At 45.0% G+C, this 23,064-nt stretch overlaps 1 protein-coding gene across 1 annotated transcript in view; it reads left to right on the forward strand.

The window, feature by feature from the left end:
* PLCE1 (phospholipase C epsilon 1) overlaps nucleotides 1-23,064 on the forward strand; it is a 292,755-nt gene that overhangs the window by 210,283 nt on the left and 59,408 nt on the right. Inside the window, exons 11-15 of the mRNA XM_026650913.2 lie at nucleotides 1,644-1,852; nucleotides 8,263-8,938; nucleotides 9,558-9,740; nucleotides 10,547-10,664; nucleotides 17,144-17,306. Of these exons, the coding sequence (XP_026506698.1) occupies nucleotides 1,644-1,852; nucleotides 8,263-8,938; nucleotides 9,558-9,740; nucleotides 10,547-10,664; nucleotides 17,144-17,306 (1,349 nt within the window). The remainder of the gene's footprint in view (nucleotides 1-1,643; nucleotides 1,853-8,262; nucleotides 8,939-9,557; nucleotides 9,741-10,546; nucleotides 10,665-17,143; nucleotides 17,307-23,064) is intronic.

The raw sequence follows: 23,064 nt of genomic DNA on the forward strand, positions 1-23,064 counted from the left end.
TCCATAAGGAAAACTTATTCTTCTAAATGGAAAAGGTTCTTGATGTGGGCAGCCCAACGTGGCCTGGACCCAATGTAGGTCCCAATACTGAAGATTCTGGTCTACTTGCTGCAATGAAAACATTCTGGGATTTTAGTTCAATTAAGATCCATCTGGTGACAATTTCAGCATATCCTCCACCAATTCAGTCTCTTTCAATCTTCTCTCATATGTTGGTATCCAGATTCCTTAAGTGCCTTATGCATGCTCACTCATTGGTTAGAGACCCTGAATGGGACTTCAGTGTTGTCCTTCACAGGCTTATAGAGTTCCCCTTTGAGTCCCTTTCCAACATCTATCCAACATGCTCTCTAAAACAGTATTCCTGGTTGCCATCACTTCAACCAGAAGAGTCAGTGAGATCCATCAGCCCATAGCAGAACCTCTGTCTACCTGGTTTCATAGAGACAAAGTGGTCCTGAGAGCTTATGCAAAACTCCTTCCCAAGGTGGTTTTAGAAATGCATTTGAATCAATCAGTGAACTAACGTGTTCTTCCCATAGCCATGTTCCAGGCAAGAGGAGAAGAAACTCCATACCTTGGTTTATCCAGGGTTCTTTGAAACTATATTGACAGGATCAAATCTTTCAGACTGTCCCCACGATTATATGAGGCTATAGCTGGCCACTCTAAAGGGCAAACCATTTCATCCCTAAAATTTCAAAATGTATTACACTGTGCTACCAGATGGCTGATGTTCCTCTCCCACTGACAGTTTAGGGACCATTCTACCAGAGCTCAAGTGGCATCCTCAGCACAGTTCTGCAATGTGTCAGTATCTGAAATCTGCCAGGCTGCTATGTAGAACAACCTGCTCACATTTGTCAAGCATTATGCACTGGACTTATTGCAAATTTTGGGAGAGCTGTACTCCCATTTGTCTTCAACAGTTGCAGCTGATTCTCCTCATGTCCACCATCCTGAAGAGGCTACTACTTGACAGTCACCTACAGTGGTGGCTTACACATACCCGAAGAAGAAAAAAGTTACCCTACAGTAAAAGTGATTCCTCGAGATGATGTTAGCAGTGTAGATCCCATGACCTGCCCTTTGCTCCATTCACAGTTTGAGTCTTCAGCTAACACAAGCTTCAAATTGCAAGGGAACTGAGGGAGGGTCAGTTCTTGGACCCTTTATCCTCTTCCATGGGAGCACAAGAAGGCACAGGGCACATGCATGGCCGTAATAGACATCGCTATTTAAAAAAAAAATCCAATCTCTCACACGTGTGGTACAGCCATATCTACAGTGGAATCCACACTGACTACAACATCTTGAAAAATCACAGTCATTGTAAGGTAAATAACTGTTCTTTCCATTTTTTTCCCTTTCAAATAATCCCTCAAGTGTAGAGATTAAAACTGAGATTTTCAAAGAGTCTAAAGAAATTAATATTAATTGTTTGTTTATATTATTGTAATGCCTAGAAGTCCTAATAGTAGACCAGAATTAGGTGTCCAACTCCCACTGAAAGTCAATGGTTGATCTGTGCCTCACACGCTAAGGCCCCTTTGAAAATCGCAAGTTAAACTCTATTTCTGTCAGTTTACTTAACTATGCACTATTCTAACTGTTCATTGTATTAACTATCTGGGCTTTTTTAGTTTGTTTCAGATTACAATGGGCAAGATAATTTCTTGCAACGAGTAGGCCAAGATGGTTTAAATAATACGGAAAAAGAATCAACAGCAAACAGTATCTTTCAAACCATTCGGAGTTGTAACCGCAGTTTGGAATCTGAAGAAGTTGAAGACAATTTTAGTGAAGGAGGCAATTCAAGAAAAAACTCTTTGAAGGATAGAAACCGATACCAGTAGGTTTTACATTGTATAGGTTACTGTGCTATTTTTCTATGCGTTTCAAGATTTTTCATGTTTAATTTACTGTTGTCTGAGTCTCAGTTATGGTAACAACATGAAACTTTAAGCATCCTTGAATTTTGCCCCTTCCAATTTCAGCTGTTTTCCCAGAGTTATGCTTGATATCAGGATGCTCATATGCTTGGAATCTCTCAATAGTTTTATCTTCTTTTGTGATGTAATTACTTCCAGGCAAATCCCTTTCATCTTGTCTAGAGAGCTTTAGAAACCCACCGTTACATTATGATTTTGATCAGTTGTGCCAGGAATAGCACCATAGCATCTCTGTTATCAAAGCTCAGAACATTATATCCTGTGGGTTAGAACAGCATTCTGCTCTTAATATAAAGGTTATTTATTATTGTTTGTAAGCCTGCTACTTTTTAAGGATATGTTCATTTGAGGGTCATAATTATCTCAGGAAGAATCTTTGAAAGCTATAAACACTTCGAATTTTCACACTGGATCAGTCCAGTTATTTAGCATAGGTGTTTCTTTAATTATGACACGTGAAAAAGCTTGGTGTTCAGCAACCTCAGATTCCCAATTCCCACTTGTACAGCGAGAGGTCCAGTAGTAGATCAATATCATACCAGTATACAGTACAGTATTGGTCACATGGGAATAGTGATAAATCCAAAGCCTGCTAAATCATTTGATCTTCCAAAGTGTTGCTTTGTTTTTCTAGTTGTCTTTCTTATTGAATTTAAAGAGGAAAAAATTTTAAGGGGAATGAAATTGGTTTTATATATCTAGCTTCTAATTTGAGATCAGTCTCCCACAGTGCATTTCTAACTAACCACAGCTATACAGCATAGAAACAGGAGAAAAATGCAGTTGGGTGAGATGATGGTTCTATGTCCATCACAGTCTTTCCCAAGGACAAGTGTAGTTCTGTTATAAAGAGAGGAACTTTTGTTTTTACAAAGAGCTTTAGTCGAATCTAATAAATTTAAAATATCACAGTAGCAGATAGTTAACAGGAAGCATGCTCCCTACCTCTGTAGGGGTATTAGATAAAGTAGTCTGATCCGCATGACAGATAGGAAAATACCCACATGTTTAGAGGTATCCAAACTGGTTGAGGCATCTATATATAAAGTCCAGTAAGTGAGCATCTGAGAAGGAACTACGAGCTTCCTGTGTTTATTTCATTTACATGCAATTGTAAATTTCATTTTAAAGAAATAATCTTTGTTTCCTGAAATAATGTTTTCTAATAGAATTATTAACATCTGGCCTTAGTTCCTTCTGAGCAGCGAAGCAGCAGCTGATGCCAAGAAAGGCTGTCCTACTTCACTGTCCATTTACGTCATCCCTTGATTGCAGAAGAGTGCTGTAGAAAGCCCATAGTCTTTAGAATTTCTTACAACTTACATGCTTCCTTCCAGAAATTATTTTTCTTAACTAACATCTAACATTTTAAAACTAACAGAGAGTCCTGTGCACCTTTAAGACTAACAGATGTATTGGAGCATAAGCTTTCGTGGGTGAATATCGCATGCGTCTGACGAAGTGGGTATTCACCCACGAAAGCTTATGCTCCAATACATCTGTTAGTCTTAAAGGTGCCACAGGACTCTCTGTTGCTTTTTACAGATCCAGACTAACACGGCTACCCCTCTGATTTTAAAACTAGTATTTAATTCACAGCTCAGATTTAAAAGAAACTTGGGAAACCAACATTTCACTTATTGAAGCAAAGCAAAATGCTTGTAGTAATGGTAAAACAATATATGGGAAGGTAACTTCTCCTGTAAATGTTTAATCATTGCTTTGGAACATATGTTCTATATCTATATACATAAATGAAATTAAATGAATTCATCCTTCTTTGAGCAGTACCAGTCTGTCCCGTCTGCTTCCCTAAAGACTTCATCCCTCTGTAGCCAGGCCCTCCTGGCTGACAGCAGTCAGAGCTTGAAGTCTCCTTTCCCTTCCCACTGTCCTGTTTTCTCCTTCTTGTGCACATTGAGAACTCTGGGAGGGACAGGAGCTTGCAGCAGAGGAGGATGAGGCAATACCATGTTGCTCTTTTTTTGTGTAGAGGCTGGAAAAGCAGGTTCGTTTTAAAATATTGTGCACCGCTGACAGGTTTTCCAGTGCAATGGGAGTAGTATTTTGCATGTAGTATGTGAGCAGAGGTGAAAGTAAGCCGGTACGCCTTGGTACGGCGTACCGGCTTCCCCAGGCGGCAATTTAAAGGGCCTGGGGCTCCCAGCAGCGGCTGGAGCCCCAGGCCCTTTAAATTGCCGCCAGAGCCCCACTGCTGGAGCCCTGGGTTAGCGGCAGCAGGGCTCCGGGGGTTATTTAAAGGGCCTGGGGCTCCCACTGCCTCTACAGCCCAGGCCCTTTAAATAGCCGCCGGAGCCCCACCGCCACTCCAGCAGGCTCTGGGGGCTATTTAAAGGGCCCGGGGCGGTAGAGGCAGGGGAGCCCCGGGCCCTTTAAATAGCCCCCCGAGCCCTGCTGCCGGAGCCCTGGGGTAGCAGCAGCAGCCGGGGGCTCCGGCAGTGGTTTAAAGGGTCCGGGGTGGTAGCAGCGGCTGAGCTCTGGGCCCTTTAAACTGCTGCCAGAGCCCCTGGCTGCCGCTGCTACCCCGGCGGGGGACGGGGAGGGCACTTACCAGTACAGGGCGGGCCAGGGCTGGCTCTGACCCCCCCCATCCCCGCCCCTTCTGCCCGAGGCCCTGCCCCTTCCGGGGCCCAGAGCCCCCGCCCCTTCCAGGGTCCAGAGCTGGCCCCAACCCAGCCCCATACTGGTAAGTCTCTATTTCTACTTTCACCCCTGTATGTGAGGTCATTAACGTATGCTCTTCTGTATATGTTAATATTTGGGTACTTAGTAAAGTTTAAAAGCATTTTAATTATAGTTATTTATTTAAACTAAAGACTGTTTAGTAGTAGAAATCTTGATTTTTGTAAGGGTGATATATGAAACTCTAATATTTTGGAGTCCTTGTGGCACCTTAGAGATTAACAAATTTATTTGGGCATAAGCTTTCATGGGCTAAAACCCACTTCATCAGATGCATGGAGTGAAAAATACAGTAAGCAGAATATATACGATAGCACATGAAACGATGGGAGTTGCCTTACCAAGTGGGGTCAGTGCTAATGAGCCAATTTGATTAAGATGGAAGTGGCCTTTTCTGAACAGTTGACAAGAACGGGTGAATACCAAGGGAGGGAAAATTACTTTTGTAGTGCTAACGAGGCCAATGCAATCAAGGTGGATGTTGCCCGTTTCCTATTCTATTTTGCCTATTCTCAACAGATGACAAGAAGGTGTATCATCAGAGGGAAAATTACTTTTTGTAGTGACCCATGGGTAATTTTCCCTCTACTGATACTCACATCTTCTTGTCAACTGTTGAGAATAGGCCACTTCCACCTTAATTGAATTGGCTCATTAGCATTGACCCCCCACTTGGTAAGGCAACTCCCATCGTTTCATGTGCTATTGTATATATTCTGCTTACTGTATTTTTCACTCCAGGCATCTGATGAAGTGGGTTTTAGCCCACGAAAGCTTATGCCCAAATAAATTTGTTAGTCTCTAAGGTGCCACAAGGACTCCTCATTGTTTTTTCTGATACAGACTAACACAGCTACCACTCTGAAACCTGTAATATTTTTATGTTTGGGGGAAATATCACATAATTTCCTTCAGTGTTATCATTCAAAATGAAAATGAAGATCTTCCATTAATTGATTTTTCCTGAATTAAATATAGAACTGAGGCCATGAGTCCACAAAAATAGATAACTTGGCTTGATCTGAAGAATATAAGGGGCATCTAACAAAGTCAGGGAATATGTTTATCAATTTTCCTACTCTTACTAGTTGATAGGATGTTTAGCACTCTGTGATCAGTGACTTGGCTATTGACCTGGAATTTCCTGACATGCCAAGTATATGTCAATGATTCATTTTTATTAGGGCTTCCTCTTTTCAGGGATAAAGCAATTTGGGTAGGAAGACAGAAAATTGCCAAAGCAAGTACATTTACTTGTCATCTCCCATTCCTATGACAGAGAGGATAGGGTTATTTTTCTAATTTAAAATGCTTATATATTTCAAATTATTTCAAATTTGTGACATTTAAATATTGTCAAAATCAAGGTATACCAGAGTAAATTGAGATAGAAGCTCCCCCTAATTTTCCTGTGGTTTAATGTTTTCATACACAACAGCATATAAGAGTGGGAATCCATAAAAGATGGGTGTCATTGGAGAAGGGGAAATTACATAATCTACGTGTAATTTGATGTCCTTGAAAGTGATATGGCTGTGAGAGTCACATTCACCTATCCACTCCAAAGAAAGAACTGGAATTTTATTTTGATTCGTTAGAAATCGTAGAAATTCATTAGAAATTTTGATTGTGGGTGGAAAAGAACTGACCCACAGAAGCTTGCTTATAGTATATGTACTTTTTCAAGGTTTGTTAATCAACTTTACGCAGAAGTTCTAAATTTTGCCACATAATCCTTTTAATGATTGATCCCACTTTGGAGACACAAGCCATATTGTATATATATGAATCAACACTTTTAAAGCACAGTAATTTCTCTTTAGAATAAGCATGAAAATCCACAGGATTTTTTTATATATTGCATGCCTTGCTATTTCCTTCCTAAAACTACATTCTGTTCTAACATTTCCTTTTATCTGTTTCCTTCATTCCTAATGCATCTCAGTACAACACATGCAAAGAAAGCCTCTGAGTCAAACCGAGTTCTGTAAGTTTGTTCTCAGCACTTCCTAAGCTATATTGTTTGTGCTATCCTGCCAGAAATTAGTTGTGCATTTTTTGTGTGGCTGCTTCATATAAATCTGAATTTAAATCTGAATCTTTTCTGTGCTGTAAGATGTTGCTTAGGGCACGAGCAAGGCTCTGCCATCCCTGTCTATCCTGGGCCGCTCTTTGCAAGTCCTCTCTGTTGTTAAATGCTGTAAATATTTTCTAGGATATGTGTAGGGTTGGCTGCTTTTTTCAATTTGAAAAAGTTATTCTTGTATGGTCATGACAAATACTTTAATGTTTAGATATGGGGTGAGATGCATTGAAGTCAACAGCAATGTATACTAGCTGAGGATCGGGCGTATGATTGTTCTTTTTACATTCAGTACAGCAGTACATGTATGTTTTAATTTGGTAGAAGAAGCTCCTGTAGGGAGGAGATTTTGGATAAGTGAATTCTGTTCTCATAAACCATATTCATTAATTTAAATTTTTGTGCTTCATAGCAGCTGTTTCTAAGAACAGTAAAGGTATTCACTATATTTTGATTGGTAGCTATAAACACTGTGATTGATATGTTACTTATGTAACATTTTACATGTTCAAAATAGAAATATTCACTAATTAATTCTCACAACACTCTTCTGAGCAAGGTATGTGTTGTTGTCGTCACTATTTTATAGATGATAACATTAAGGGTATGTCTATGCTATGAGCAAGGGGTGTGATTCCCACCTCACGCATGCATACTCATGCTAGCTCTCATTGAGTCAGCACACTAAAAATAATGATGTAGCCAGGGTGGCACATGTAGCGGCGAGTAGTGGCATGGGCTAGCCGTGCTGAGTACAAACCCTCCTGAACCCTATGGTACGTGGAATGGCTTGCCCCAAACCTGTGCTACCCCAGCTACACTACTATTTTCAGTTTGCTAGCTTGATGGGAGCTAGTGTAAGTATGTCTGAGTGAGCTGGGAATCACACCTGTAGCTCCTAAATGTAGATGTTGCCTAAGACAGAGAGAGTAAGTAACTTGCTCAAGGCCACAGAGTGAATCTCTGAAGAGTAGAAATATAATACAGGAATTAGCCCTCAATCCACTAGGCTGGGCTGCTAATGTCCGCAAATGAGATTTGGACATATTGCAGCCAAAGCTATTGTATGGTTTGCATTTAGAACCTGGAATCACTTTGGTTTTAGATCCCCTGTGAAAGTTGTTCACTATTAATAACTTTTTATATTTTTGTACATGTGATGTTTGGGGTGGAAACCTGAAAAAATTGTCATCATACATTTTTTCTCTGTCTCTAATACAGTGATATCAATCCTAACAATAACTGTTAATTAATTAGTTTGTTCAAAATTACAATAGTATATAGGTACATTCTATATGATGCAATACTGTCAAAGTCTTTAAGCATAGATGTCCTCGTACCTCTAAACAGTATGATGTTAATCTTATGCTGAATTTAAACTATAGTGGAACAGGTTTTAAAGATAGTATTGTAGCTAAACATGCATAGAGTAAATGAAAACATGTATATCAGATGGTCCACTATGTATACAGTATATATCCAAATACTGGATAACGTAAGTGTTGTATCCTACTTCACATACAGGTTTATAATTGGAGATCTCTCAGATTCAGAAAGTGACATATCTGAGCAGTCAAAAGAGTGGGACACAAATACAACTGAAGAGCAGCAAAAGGCATACAGTCATGGAATAGAACTCATTCCCTGGTATGTGTTATCAATCAGAGCTGATGTCCATCAGTTCATGCTACAAGGGGCAACTGTCATACATTATGACCAGGAGATGCATCTCTCAGCACGCTGTTTTCTTCAGCTTCAACCTGACAATAGTACTTTGACATGGATAAAACCCACCACAGCTTGCCCTGCAAATACTAAAGTAAAACTGGGTGTGCTAGGTAGCACTGCTGAGCTTGGTAAATTTCAGTTTCTTGGCAGTACTGGATTGAATGGACTGGTGGACGGTTTCTTGGATTTGTTTTCAGCAAAGGCTGTGTACATGGGGCACCCTGGCATTGATATGCACACTGTGTGTGTTCAAAATAAACTTTGTAGTATGTCCCTTGAAGAGAATGGAGTAACACTACTATATGGACTTCAAACTACTGATAATAAGTTGCTGCACTTTGTGGCTCCAAAATATACTGCCAAAATGCTGTATGATGGATTGCTGGAATTAACAAAAGCTGTAAGAAAAATGAGGAAATTTCCTGATCAGAGATTGCAGTGGCTACGGAAACAGTATGTCTGCCTTTATCAGGTAAGGTACATTGTAATCATCTAGTGTATAAATAAGTGAAAGTTTCTAAGATACCAACAATATACATATTCATATTTGTTTTAGGCAGGTTAAGGTTAAAAATACAAGACCTGATTCTCCACCATTACATTAATTTTACATCAGCATAACTCCACTGAAGTCAGCAGATTGACACAAGCGTAAAACTAGTGAATCTGGCCTTTAATATTGCATTTAATCAAAGGCTATTTGATACACTAAAATCAAGTATTAAACAGATCTTTTGTAATTAGGCAGATCTTAATATATCATAAAATAAAAAGTGAAACTGGTACGCTAATTGGGCCTTTGAAGTTAGCATTTGATTAAACAGGAAGCAATGCCCATAACTACACAGGAGCTCAAATCTTGAGCAGTGGAAAGTGGGATAAAAAAACAAAACAAAAAGCAAAACATTTTGCCAATAATAACAACAAAACAAACAGCAGTACTTTAACTATAAGTAAAATTGGCCTTGCTTTTGATGTTCAGTCTATCACTGATTTATAATGGGTATCTTCACTACTATTTCAGAAAATGTTTGAGTCTTTCTGCAGTACTGTACCTAGTCCTTTTTTTGTAATGCTGAGAATTTTTGTAGGAGGATGGCAGGTTTGAAGGCCCAACTTTGGCTCAGGCTGTTGAACTGTTTGGAGGCAGACGCTGGAGTGCAAGGAACACAAGCACAGGGGCCCTGACCAGAAGCACTGAGAAACCCAGTGTGCAGAGAAACAACACTCTGGGAATAAGCACAGCCAAGAAAAAGAAGAAAGTACTCATGAGGGTAGAATATTTTGTTATTAATGTACAAATCCTGTGATCTAGCCAATTTAAGCTATTTATAATACAGTTTTTGTATAGCTAACCATGTTTTCTGAACCAGAGAAAAGATCAGTATATAATAATACAGTTGTTATAACTTTGAAACTATGTTAATTGAAATGGCAGTTCCCTGGCGTATTATTTATTTAGGAGTGGCTTATTTTTCCTCACACCCAGGGAGGCCCAGGATTTTGGGGGACAGCATGTAGAACAATGGGGTGCAGACTGATTGAGACCTTTATATGGTACCTCCCCTCTGAGCTGTTCCAGTAATCGGAGATCAGCTGAGCACAGGAGTTGCCCAGGCCACATGTTCTTTTTCCTGGACATACATCCTTTTCACAAGTGGCCAAGAGAGGGGTCATGTAGGAACTGGTATGGCGGCTCTACGCTACCCAAAGATTCCTTTAGTCAGGGGGATTCCTCAAGGGGCCAGATGCACCTGCTCTAGAACTGTTTTATGCCAGTGGAATAGCACAAAGACAACCAGAACACTCCAGAAAATCAAGGCTATTGTCTCGTTCTGTGTGATGTCACACTGAGGTGACAGCCAATGTTTCTACACTCCTTTGTGGAACTTTCATGAGATTTAAATTACCTCTTTTCTATCTAGAGTGATGGTGGCAACTATCAGCATTTACAGCAGTCTTCTTTAGTGTTTAATGTAGAATAGCTGATTCATGTCCAGTTTTTGTCATTCATAAAAATAATATAGGATAAAATAAACAACATTTTAAAGATGATTATGACAATGTTCACTGTTTCCAGGGTGAAAGTGGAGATGCTACTGATGATGAGATGGCAACTCGTAAGACAAAAAGTTATAAAGAATATCGTAATAGAAGTGGTTCTGATCCTCAAGACATTGATGAACAAGAAGAATCAGGTAGATATAATAGGTCCAGGAGTTAGATCCCTTTTAATGTTTTGTTTTGAATAATTTTGACACAGCTAATGATGGGTGAAATGTTACAGTGGGCAAAAGTTTCAATAGGCTTTATTCTATACAAAAATAATAATAGTTATTTGTTAATAGGAAGTTACAGCTCTGACACACTCATTTGTGGTGTGATAGTGTTGTCAGGATGGTATTTTCTGCATATGCTGTACGCTTTTTACAATAATTTGTACTGTTCTTTTTTGAATACTTGCTCATGTCAATTCCATTCTAGGTGTGTGCACACCCACACGTGCAGTCATCGGAGATTTTGGCCTTAGTGGTATTCGTAGGGGGTCGGCTGTGGCACCGCGCTCATGCATCAGTATATTAGGTGCCACAGCCCTATGCCCTCTCAGTTCCTTCTTACCGGGGCTGTAGTGGCTAATCAGAGCGCCTTTCCCTTGCCTAGCAAGGGTTAGTGGTTCTTTCTCCTTGGACTTCAAGCCTTAGAGCCTTGTAAATCGTTTGTTTACAGTAGTTAGTTAGTAAGTAGTTGTTAAGTAGTATAGTTAGAGAGAGAGTCCCAGTGGGGACTTTGCCCCAGGCGGGGCATGCCCCAGTCTCTGGGTTTTAAGCCCTGCTCTGTCTGCAACAGGCGTATGCCTGTTAGTGACCCCCATAGCAGCTGCCCGAAGTGCTTGAGGAAATCACATGTGAAGGACAAGTGTCGCATCTGTAAGAACTTTCGTCCCAGAACTCAGAAAGAGCAAGACATCCATTTGAGGGCCCTCCTCATGGAGGCTGCTCTCCGCCTGGCTTCTGAGCCTTCCTGGCTGGACTCTACTCCTAGCACTCCGGCCTTGGCGTGCTGTACACACCCGGCACCGGGCTTTGCTTGGCACCACTCCCCATTGCTGGTGCCTAAGAAGAAGTCGAAGAAATGCAGCTCCTCAGCATCAAGCAAGAAGGGCCAAGGGGCATCGGGCAAAGGACCCAGTTCGGGCCACCAGCCCAGACCAGAGCCATGTGGGGATGCCTCCCTGATGGGGCACCCTAGCCCCCAAAGGGATCCGCCACTGACTCCCAGGAATGGTAGGGGACTCAAACTCGTGGCAGGGCTGACGCCTTCCCAGGCTCTCCCGGCGCCTAGAGAGCAAAGGCCTCTACCAGCGCTACAGGCACTGTGTGCATCACAGGACACGGCAAGGGCTCCCTACATGGGCAAGTCAGCCATAAAGACCCCCCAAAGGGCAAGCGAACGTTGCCAGTCTCCGGAGCTGAGACAACACTTTCTGTCTCCACGCACCAGGTCTCCGTCTTCTGCAGGACACCGTAAATCGCTGGCACTGCGATCGCGGTCTCCGCTCTCTCAACACGGGTTACCCAGAGGCACCAATCATCCTCCCACCAGCTGTCTGCTCTGCGCAGATCCCGTCTCCTAGACCATGGAAAAATCTGTGATGCGGTACTGATCCCCTTGCCCCCGGCACCGATCCACCTACTCAAGACACCGGTCTCCTGCGGCAACAGTGAGCTATCAGATGCAAGCTTTGACAGTCCCTCCATGGTCACTGGAAGGTGATTCCCCCGGCACAGAAAGGGAATTCAGTCTTTCACCAAGGCAACACTGGCATGACTGGGCACCTGAGGCTGCATCAATCTCTGCGATGCCATCTTGGCAGCAAGGCCAGTGGCCAGCACAGTGACCCTACTGGAGCGTGTGGGGCATGCCTGTGATGCCAATGCCTCCTTCGCTCCATTTTTCAGCCGCTGCCTCAGAGCAGCAACCAACAGCACCAGCGGCACCAAGCTCAGTGCGCCAGGTGCACTCGGAGGCTGGGGTAGAAGAGCAAGTGCTCACCCCGAAACCCTCTTCTTCCATGGGGGATAATGCCCCAGGGCCTCCCCCGGTGACCCAGTTGTTCTCGTCCCCAGATGAGGTGGTGACGGGGCCCTCTCATGCCAGCCCACCAGACGATTTTAAAGAACACCAGGCCCTGCTTCGTAGGTGGCCACAAACTTGGGTTTGGAAGTGGAGGAGGTGGCCAACAGACGGACACTCTGTTTAATGTACTCTCAGCATTTACCCCCACCCATATCGCACTGTCGGTACACAATAGGGTCTTAAAAATAGCCAAAGCCCTCTGGCAAACTCCATCTTCCAGCCCTACCTCCTCCAAGAAGGCAGAGAAAAAATATTTCGTCCCAGCCATGGGTTTTGAATATTTGTATACCCATCCACCTCCAGGCTCATTGGTCATCTCTACAGCCAACGAAGAGGACAGATGGGGCAAACCAGTTCGACCCCCAGAAATAAGGAGGCCAAGAGGCTGGACGTTTTTGGAAGGAAGGTTTATTCAACAGCCAGTCTTCAGTTCCGGGGGGCTAACCACCAGGCTCTCTTGGGAAGGTACAACTTTAATTTATGGAACTCCCTCTGTAAGTTCAAGGAATCCCTGCCCCAGAACTCAGCCCAGGAATTTGTGGCCCTGGTGGAGGAGGGTACGGCAGCGGCTAGGTGTTCCCTCCAAATGGTGTGGGATGTGGCCGATTCAGCAGCTCGGGTGGTCATATTGGCAGTGTTCATGAGGCGTAGCTCCTGGCTTCAGACCGCTGGGCTGTCCTCAGAAATGCAGATCTCGATCCAAGATCTTCCCTTTGATGGGAACAGTATTTTTGTGGAGCAGACCAATGCAAGGATACACAGTCTGAAGGATACTTGGGCCACCCTTCGCTCGCTCAGTCTGCATACATCGCAGTTGGCAAGGAAGCAGTTCCGGCCACCCCCGCCACCAAGGCCTTGGCAGCCTCAACAAGGGCCTGCAAGGAGAAGGGATAGAGACACGAGTTTTAGTCATCACTGCCCTCCTTCCTCCCGCTCACCTGCACAACCCAGCCTGGCAAAGCATGACGGGGGCCAAAAGCTCTCATTTTGAGGGTGTGCTCGAGAGCCAGGCCCCAGTCAACTCTCCAGATCCGCCTTATTATTTCCTCAACCGTCTTCGTCCCTACCGTTTGGTCTGGTCGTGGGTCACCTCGGACCGTTGGGTGCTAGAGATTGTATCTCAGGGCTACACCCTGCAATTCTCACCCCCCGCCCCCAATCCTTCCCTGTCCCTTTTCAGGGAACCTTCTCACAAGCACCTTCTCGTTCAAGAGGTCGAAAACCTCATGCAGCTGGGGGTGGTGGAAGAGGTCTCTCGGGACATGAGATGAAAAGGGTTCTACTCCCGTTATTTCCTAATCCCAAAAGCAAAAGGGGGGCTGGGACCCATTCTGGACCTGCGGAGTCTCAACAAGTCTCTCAAGAAGTTGAAGTTTTGCATGGTCTCCCTGGCTTCCATCATCCCCTCCCTGGATCCGGGAGACTGGTACGCCACCCTCAATCTGAAGGACGCTTATTTCCATATCTCCATCTTCCAAGATCATCGACGATTCCTCCGTTTTATAGTGAGTGGATGCCATTTTCAGTTCATGGCGCTGCGCTTTGGTCTCTTGTCTGCCCCAAGGGTATTCACAAAATATATGACACCAGTGGCCGCTTACCTGAGGGGGTTGAGGGGTTCAGGTCTACCTGTATCTCAATGATTGGCCATCAAGGACAGATCTCAGGAGCAGGTGCAGATGAGTCTCAATCTGGTACGTTCCACCTGCCGTGAACTGGGCCTGTTGATAAACGAAAAGAAATCGGCCTCAAGGCCGGTGCAATGGATAGAGTTCATTGGGGCGGTTCTCGACTCCACATGAGCCAGAACCTTCCTTTTGGAGGCGCGTTTTCAGGCCATGTTGGACCTGATCTTCCATGTGAAAAACTACCCACTACCACTGCTCAAACCGGCCTGCAATTGTTAGGCCACATGGTTGCATGCATGTACGTGGTCTGGCATGCCCGGCTCCATTTCCGCCCACCGCAAGCATGGTTGGCGTTGGTCTACATCCCCAACAGGAACGATCTAGACTGGGTAGTCAGGGTGCTGGTTCACATCCAGTCATCCCTGGATTGGTGGTTGAGCCCCGAGTTGGTGCTGGAGGGAGTTCCCTTTGCGGCCCCAGCCCCATCACTGACCCTGGTTTCCAGTGCCTCGGACCTGGGCTGGGGAGCCCACCTGGGTGAGCTCAGCACGCAAGGCTGCTGGTTGTGAGACAATCTGGCCCTCCACAGAAATATCAGGGAGCTCAAAGCGGTTCCCCTGGCCTGCCAAGCTTTCCTGCTCCACCTGAAAGGCAAGGTGGTGCAGGTCCTGATGGACAATACCGCTGCAATGTATTACATCAACAGGCAAGGCGGAGTCAGGTCATCGGCCCTTTGCCAAGAAACTCTCCGCCTGTGGAACTTCTTTGTGCAGCATGCCATCCATCTGGGTAGTCGCATATTTGCCCGAGGCCAGGAACATGTTAGCAGATCGCCTCAGCAGGATCTTCTCATCTCACTACAAGTGATCACTCCATCCAGAGGTGGTATAATCTTCCAGAGGCAGAGGAATCCCCACGTGGACTTGTTTGTGTCCCATCAGAATGGGAAACGCTGTGTGTTCTGCTCAAGCTGGGGAATGGACAGGGGCTCCCTGTCAGACACCTTTTTGCTCCCGTGGTTGAGGGCTCTGATGTATGCCTTCTCACCAGTGCTGTTAATCCACAGAGTCCTCATGAAGATCAAACAGGACAGGGTAAAGGTGATCCTGATAGCCCCTGTGTGGCCTCGACAGCACTGGTTCGGCGCGCTGCTGGACCTTTCAGTGGCAGCCCCGCTGTAGCTGCCTCTCTGGCAGGACCTGCTGTCCCAGAACCATGGCAGTCTTTTGCACCCAAACCCGGCAGCGCTGCACCTGACAGCATGGCTACTGCATGGTTAAATGCGGAAGAACGGGAAATCTTGGCCAATATCCAACAGGTCTTGTTGGGTAGCAGAAAGTCCTCCACCAGAGGGACCTACCTGGCCAAGTGGAAAAGGTTCACGTGCTGGACCTTGGACCACAGTATCCAGGCCGAGCAGGCCTCACTGCAGGCAATCCTGGGCTATCTTCTGCACCTCAAGCTCCAAGGGTTGTCCCTTATCATCAATCAAAGTCCACTTGGCTGCTATTTTGGCCTTCTACCCTCCACTCCAGGGCAGGTCAGTCTTTGCTCATGGCATGATGGTCCAGTTTTTGAAAGGTCTGGAGCATCTTTACCTGCACATCCTCCCTGGGACCTGAATCTTGTGCTGTCGCAGCTCATGGTCCCCCTTCGAGCCTCTGGCTTCCTGCTCTACTTCTCTCCTTGAAGGTTTCGTTCCTGGTTGCGATAACATCTGCCCGCAGGATCTCTGAGATCAGGGTGCTTACTTCGGAACTGCTGTATACGGTGTTCTACAAGGACAAGGTCCAGCTGCGGCTGCATCCAGCGCTCCTGCCCAAGGCAGTTTCACAGTTTCATACCGGCCAGTACATATACTTACCTGTCTTCTTTCCGAAGCCTCATAAATCAGAAGAGGAGCACAAATTGCACGCTCTGGACGTCAGGAGGGTGCTTGCCTTCTACATGGTCAGGACTCAGCCGGTCGCAAGTCAATGCAGTTGTTCGTTGTGGTGGCAGATAGATGAAAGGTCGCCCAGTGTCTGCTCAGAGGATTTCATCCTGGATCACGGCCTGCATCCATTACTACTGCGAGTTGGCGAAAGTGCCTTCACTGGCGACTGTGACTGCCCACTCAACTAGGGTGCAGGCTTCATTGGCGGCCTTCCTAGCCCAGGTGCCTATTCAAGATATCTGCAGGGCCGCTACCTGGTCGTCTATCCACATGTTTACAACTCATTATGTGCTTACCCAGCAAGCCCGAGACGATGCTGGCTTCGGTAGAGCAGTGTTGCAAGATGCACAACCGTGAACTCCGAGCCCACCTCCATGGATACTGCTTGTGAGTCATCTAGAATGGAATCGACATGAGCAAGCACTTGAAGAAGAAAAAATGGTTACCTACCTTTCGTAACTGTTGCTCTTCAAGATGTGCTATTCATGTCCATTCCATTACCCACCCTCCTACCCCTCTGTTGGAGTAGCCAGCAAAAAGGAATTGAGAGGGTGAAGGGCCGGCGGCGCCTAACATACCGACGCATGAGTGCAGCACTCAAGAGGGCGCCAGAGACGAATCTACAGATACTGCTAAGGCAAAAATCTCCGACGACTGCACCCCTGGGTGCGCCCACACCTAGAATGGAATCGACATGAGCAACACATCTCGAAGAACAACAGTTTCCAAAAGTAGGTAACGGGGTTTTTTCTGTGATTGCTTTTTCAATGAATTTTAAATAATAAATACTATAATTATTAATTGTATAGTGCTAACAAGACCTGATATTCATAAAATACTGTTCAGTATATGTTTTTGAATGGTACAAGACAAATTTAGAAACTCTTTGGGGTTTTACTCAGTTTTATTCAGTGATAGTATGTGAGTGTTGTGTAGAAATGATGCTAGTTATGCAAAATTTTGTTTTCTTTCATAGATCAGAATATTGTGATCAACGCCTCTGCCTCTAACACTCTGCCATCTAGAAGAGCTCATTCTCTGACTGCATCTGGATCTCCTAGCTTAGCACCTGGGGCATCTGCACCAATCAGACCAGTCTCCTCTCCTGTAATGTCATCTTCAAGCAAGAGTCAGGCTAGGTAGGGACAAAATCAGTACTTTTTAAAAATCTAATTATTAACATTATAAGTTATGACTGAAGTGCTGTCCTAGATATACATAAGTATGGAGCTTACCTTTTCCAGTTCTTGGATAGTCCAGAGATCATCTGCACAGATTTTGGTCACAGATGCTCCATGTGTTTAACTGTCATTAACTGAAGTATTTCAGCTGTGTAAACTGAGTTGCATAGGTGCTTTGCAAAAGTTAGTTCAACCTCAAGGAGCATAAACCTGTACTAGAATTTCTGGTGGAAGTTGCCCTGTTTTGCCAGGAAATAATAGGGATATTTTTGGGAACCTTCCCTTTCCCACACACTTCCCTCCTCTTTTTACCTGCAGTACTTTTTAGTTCTATATTCAGTGCAGAAGGTCATGTTTTTGACTGTGCAGTGCCATGGTGTGCTACCATGTGTTAATTCATTATTATTATTTATGATTTATTTTATTATGCCATAGGGACCTTCCAGTCTAAATGAGACAGATAACACAATGAATAGTGCGGGTAGGGACGATAAGGAAGGAGGGAAAGACAACAGTAAACAGCATGAAAAGATCATTGCTGATATCTGTAGTGCAAAACTGGCTGCTTTTGCCTTGAAAGTCACTTTCTAAGACTTTTTTGTTCTCTTTACATACAGTGTGTGTGCAGTTCTGCACTCCATCATGTAGGACCAATGGGTGTATACATCACAATAAGATTTATCTCTACTATATGGCTTTCATGTTATATTTTTCAAAAAGGCTATAACAAATTGAGTTCACAGTACATTGAAAAAGCATCACAAATTGATGCCACAGCAGTTGCTTCCCAATTTTGAAAATCTACGTTATGTTTAATTTCATTTGCCAAAATAATTGATGTTTCCTATATGTAGAGCACCTAGAACTTTGTAATATTTCAATGTGCCATTAATTTGCCACAGGCAAGAAAAATCTGTTGACTGTATTGTAGCATTCCACAATTCCATACTCATTTTGGGTTAAATCCTGAGGACCCATAACTCCCGCTGACTTTAGTGAGAGGTATGGGTACTCAAGTATGTGTTCATACTTCTCAAGATTTTGGATGAGATTCTGTGCTGTGCCTCTAAAGCTATGTCTACACAGCTGTGTAAGGCCTGGTCTACACTAACCCCCCAAGTCGAAGTAAGGTACGCAACTTCAGCTACGTGAATAACGTAGCTGAAGTCGACATACCTTACTTCGAACTTACCGCGGTTCAGACGCGGTCCACATGCGGCAGGCAGGCTCCCCCGTCGACTCCGCGGTACTCCTCTCGTTGAGCTGGAGTACCGCAGTCGACGGCGAGCACTTCCTGGTTCGATTTATCACGTCCAGACCAGACGCGATAAATCGAACCCGGAACTTCGATTGCCAGCCGTCGAACTACCCGGTAAGTATAGACCAGCCCTAAGTCAATGATTAGCGAGACTCAAGTCAGCTGACCCATGTCAGGGAACCCTGGGCTTGAGCATCTACATTGCATTTTAACCCTAGGTTAAGAATTTCCTGACCCATGATCGAATCTAGGGTTCTGGCATCCACACTGCAGTGCACAGACCCAAGTCAAAGTAAACATATCCCAAAGTGCGTACTGCCCCTGCCCCCCCCATGCTGATACTCTAGCCCTAAGAACATGATGCACTGTGGGAAAACTCTACTGCCCACCCTGTTTCCTGACTGGCAGTACTATTGATGGGACTCAGATGCCCATAATGTGCGCACGAGTACATAAATTGCATAACTAGCTCCTTTGGTGGCTGTCTCAGGAGAATGACTGCAGTTTGAGAAGGGTTTATACTGAACTACCATCTAATCTGAGAGTTGGCTCTCTGACTCTAGACTGAGTCACATTGGTGGGAAAATGCCCATGTGCACCTGTTCTTAGGATAATTAAGACATCAGTGTCCAGGGCTGTCAAACTATTAAAATGAAACTTTGCAATTTAAATTTTTTTAATTGGGATGTTCCATAATGATGTTTTTGTCTGTTTTTTATTTTTTTATTTTTTATTTTTGTCTGTTTGTTTTGAAGTTTGACATAAAGATGTAGGTTTCAGAGGAAAAATACACACACACCCCAGCTGCCGGCTGCAGAGCAGTGAAGTGCATCCTCAGGGCTTGGGTGCAGTGTGCTCCACCACCCCATGCGGATCCCTTATCTTTGTATAGGGTCAAATGCTGGCGTCCTGGTTTCAGTCCTTGCCCAGATACAAGTCTTATAGCCTTCAATAGAAATATTCATATGAATAAGGCAAGCAGGATTTGATCCTGTGTATTATCTCTATGGGGTTGAGAACCATCTTCAATAGCTCACTCTCCTTGGCTAAAGAAAACCTTGCATTTCTCTGAATAGTATTCTTACTTTACTTTTTGCTGTCAAGTATTCTTATTACTTGGCCAGAGCGCTTGGGGGGAGGGTTGGTTGGGTTGGAGGGTTGATTCAAAAGTATTAAACAGAAAATTAGCATGGATATAAAAGCTGGGTTGTTGTTTTTTTCAAATAAAATATCAAAGCCACAGTGACCCAAGTGGATATGGAGAAGTCATGTAACTGAGTCAGTCAGCCCCATTTCCTAGTCCTCCTCCTATCTGCTTCATGAGTGCCAAAATCCTGGCTCTGTGTGGACCATGGCAACTATATTTTAAACCTTAAAATTGATCCATCTCAGAGCAGGATTAGCTGGCACTGAAACATCAGATGTTACTATCCAGCTGGCAAAATGCCATCAACATCCTTTTAATTCCTTTTTCTCATTTAAACTTGATTCCTTTTTTGCTTCAGTCAAAGATAGTAGGTCTTGAGGATCCTTTTTCCCTGCCCTTGCCACACTGAGGGAGGCAGGGATAAGGGATCCCTAGGAGATTGCAGAAAACTTTTGGGGCTGGCTCCCACTCGCTGTCCTCACAGTGCACGCTTCCCATGTGCCCCTGCGCACACAGCCCCAGGGTGGGCAGGAGGGCCCCAGGAGCAAGGGTCAGAGACTAGAGCAGGCACCAAGTGGCTGCCTTGCAGGGAGGTGGAGCAGCAGACCCCTTACATCCCGATGGCTGGAAGTCGCCTGCTGCCTGTCAGCTTTGCTCCCTGCATTGGGCAAGCTCCGCACAGCAGCGAGGAGGAGCTGGAGCCACCGTTGCAGGAGGCTGCGGGGAAGTTTTGGGGCTGGCTCCCACTCACCACCCTGACAGCACATGCAGCCGAGGTGCCCCTGCACACACACAACCGGGGGAGTGAGGCCAGAGAGCAGAGCAGGGACCAAACGGCTGCCCTGCAGGGAGGGGGAACAACTGGGGTGTCTGGGGTCATCCCTCCTTTGGCCATGCTGAGCAGGAATCTCTGCTGCTTCCCCTCCCTGCAGGGCAGCTGCTTGGTCCCCACTCCACTCTCTGGCCCTTGCACCTGGGCCCCCCTGGGGCTGCATGTGCAGGGTCGCCCTGTGTGCACTGTAGGCAGCAAGTGGGAGCCAGCCCCAAAACTTTGCCGCAGTGAAGAGGAGCTGGAGCTGCCGCCGCTGCCACCATGTGAGGGCTGCGGGGAAGTTTTGGGGCTGGCTCCCATTTACCGCCCTGACAGCGCACACAACCCGGGTGCCCCTGCACATGTAGCCCAAGGGAGGGTGGGGGGTGCCCAGAAGCAAGGGCCAGAGAGCAGAGCAAAGACCAAGTGGTTGCCCTGCTGGGATGGGGAGTGGTAGAGCTCCAAGCTCAGCCCGGCTGCAGAAGGGATGATCCCCACTATCCTGTTGGCCGGGAGCCGCTTCCTGCCTGTCACCTTTCTGCCCTGTTCTAGGTAAGCTCCGCACAGGAATAGGGAGTGCGCTCAATCAGGCAGTAATGGAACTTCCAGACCCTGTGCTGGCTGCTTGCAGCGCTGCTCCTCTGAGAGCAAGAACTCTGGGATACATCTGGAGGACTTCCAGGACCCAAGTCATGCCAGGGCCGTGTGCTTACAGAAAAGCAGTAGGGCTCAGATCCTAGGTCCCAGCTTAACATGGGCTCAGACCCTGCAGCATCCTGGGGTCCTCGGTCTGAGACCTAGGTTAGCATATTTGCTGTGTGGACGCATGGGGAGTTTTGCTTGACCCTGGACTCAGACCCAGGCTTAAATTGCTGTGCGGACATACCCTGAGGCTCAGCACAAAACTCACAGCTCGAGAGGGGGTGGCTATGGTGGCTTTAGGTCCTCCTGATCCTGGTCTGCTGCAGGAGCTATAGAGACCCCCATTGTAGCTTAGACAGCTCTGGGGTCCTGTCTAAGTTATGGCAGCTTTTCCCTTGGCTGCTCTGTGGGTTGCAAAGCAATCTAGACTCTCCACAGTGCTGTTTGCTAGAGCTCTGCCCTGACACACAGACATCTTCCCTGCCAGGCCCATCCCCAGCATGCCATTTATTCCCGAGGTTATGAGGGGGTCCTTGGGAGGGAGCCTTCTGTCTATTTTATGCAGTATCTGCATTAGGGATATCTCCGCACAGGCCGAACAAGGGCTTTTAGGACTCCTTTACCCTGTTCCGGCTCTTTTGCCTACCCTAAAGGGACCAGAGCAGGGGTGAGGATCTTACTTTTGTCCTTTAGCACCCTTACTAGTTCTGAAATGTTTGCCAGCTTCCATATACATGGATGCATTTCACATGCTAAGGGAAATAGACATATGCAGTATACATCATTATACAATATGACTAGAAATGACAAAATCACAATAAGGTGTAGCCTAGAAGATTGTATCCAGCTTCATTTGGGGTTTTTCCTCTGAAGTACAGTAAATATCATGTTATGCTCACAGTTACTATGAGCCTAAAAATTTTGCTGCCAGCACCACACATGAAGATATCCAAATTTTTAAGATGGAGGATACAGACCTCTAATTTTACGTTTATTTCTGTTCAGTATTTAACATTAGCATCACAAATAACAGTACCTAATCAATTGGTTATTTTGATGTCTTCATTCAGGCTGAACGTTCAAAATAGTTTAGTTTAAAATAGTTTTGTTTAAAACAAAAGGAAATATTGTAAGGAGGACCTGCTATTAAGTATTATTGTTTTACATTTTAAAGAATAAGTTTCTCCATCATAGGTACTTTCCAAGAAAGTATTATGAGAGAAATAGCTATTTAGGGCCCCAGTCCCTTGGAGTGCTGAGAAGCCTTAATTCCCATTGATGTTCCATTCTAGATTACATATTTCATTCTATGTTCTGGAGCCTGGAGACTTTTTCTGTGTTATTCTTAGTTATTTTCATTGTCTCGCAAAAATGTTATGAGAGATATTAATCAACACATTACATGCCATGATGTACTTGGCATAGTAATGCCAAACAAAATGAAAATTACTAACCAAAGCAGGTGGGTAGGTATTTTGGAGGCATATTAGGCCAAATTCTGCTTTCACTTGCACCTGTGCAACGCCCCTTGACTCAGCTTGGGTAAATTAAGGGGAATCTGAGCAAATATATTTTATACCCTCATAGCAAAAGTCTTTTAGGGCTTGATTCTGCAAAGTACTGAGTGCCCTCAGTTCCTATGGACATCTGCAATTCTATGACGGACTAGATAGTTTCAAAGCTATAAACTGGGAAACTTTGGAGTGTTGAGTCAGATACATAGCAAATAGCCATGCAATGGGCCAAATTAAGATTGTGTGTAGGTAGGCACAACATCATTGATTTCATTGGAGCTGCACCTTCTTGGACCATGGCTGACTGTTCTCTTTTGTCCCTAGGGCATATATTGTGAGCCAGA

The sequence above is a fragment of the Terrapene carolina genome, unplaced genomic scaffold, assembly GCF_002925995.2.
Source record: "Terrapene carolina triunguis isolate 2854851 unplaced genomic scaffold, T_m_triunguis-2.0 Scaffold95, whole genome shotgun sequence".
Lineage (NCBI taxonomy): Eukaryota > Metazoa > Chordata > Testudines > Emydidae > Terrapene > Terrapene triunguis.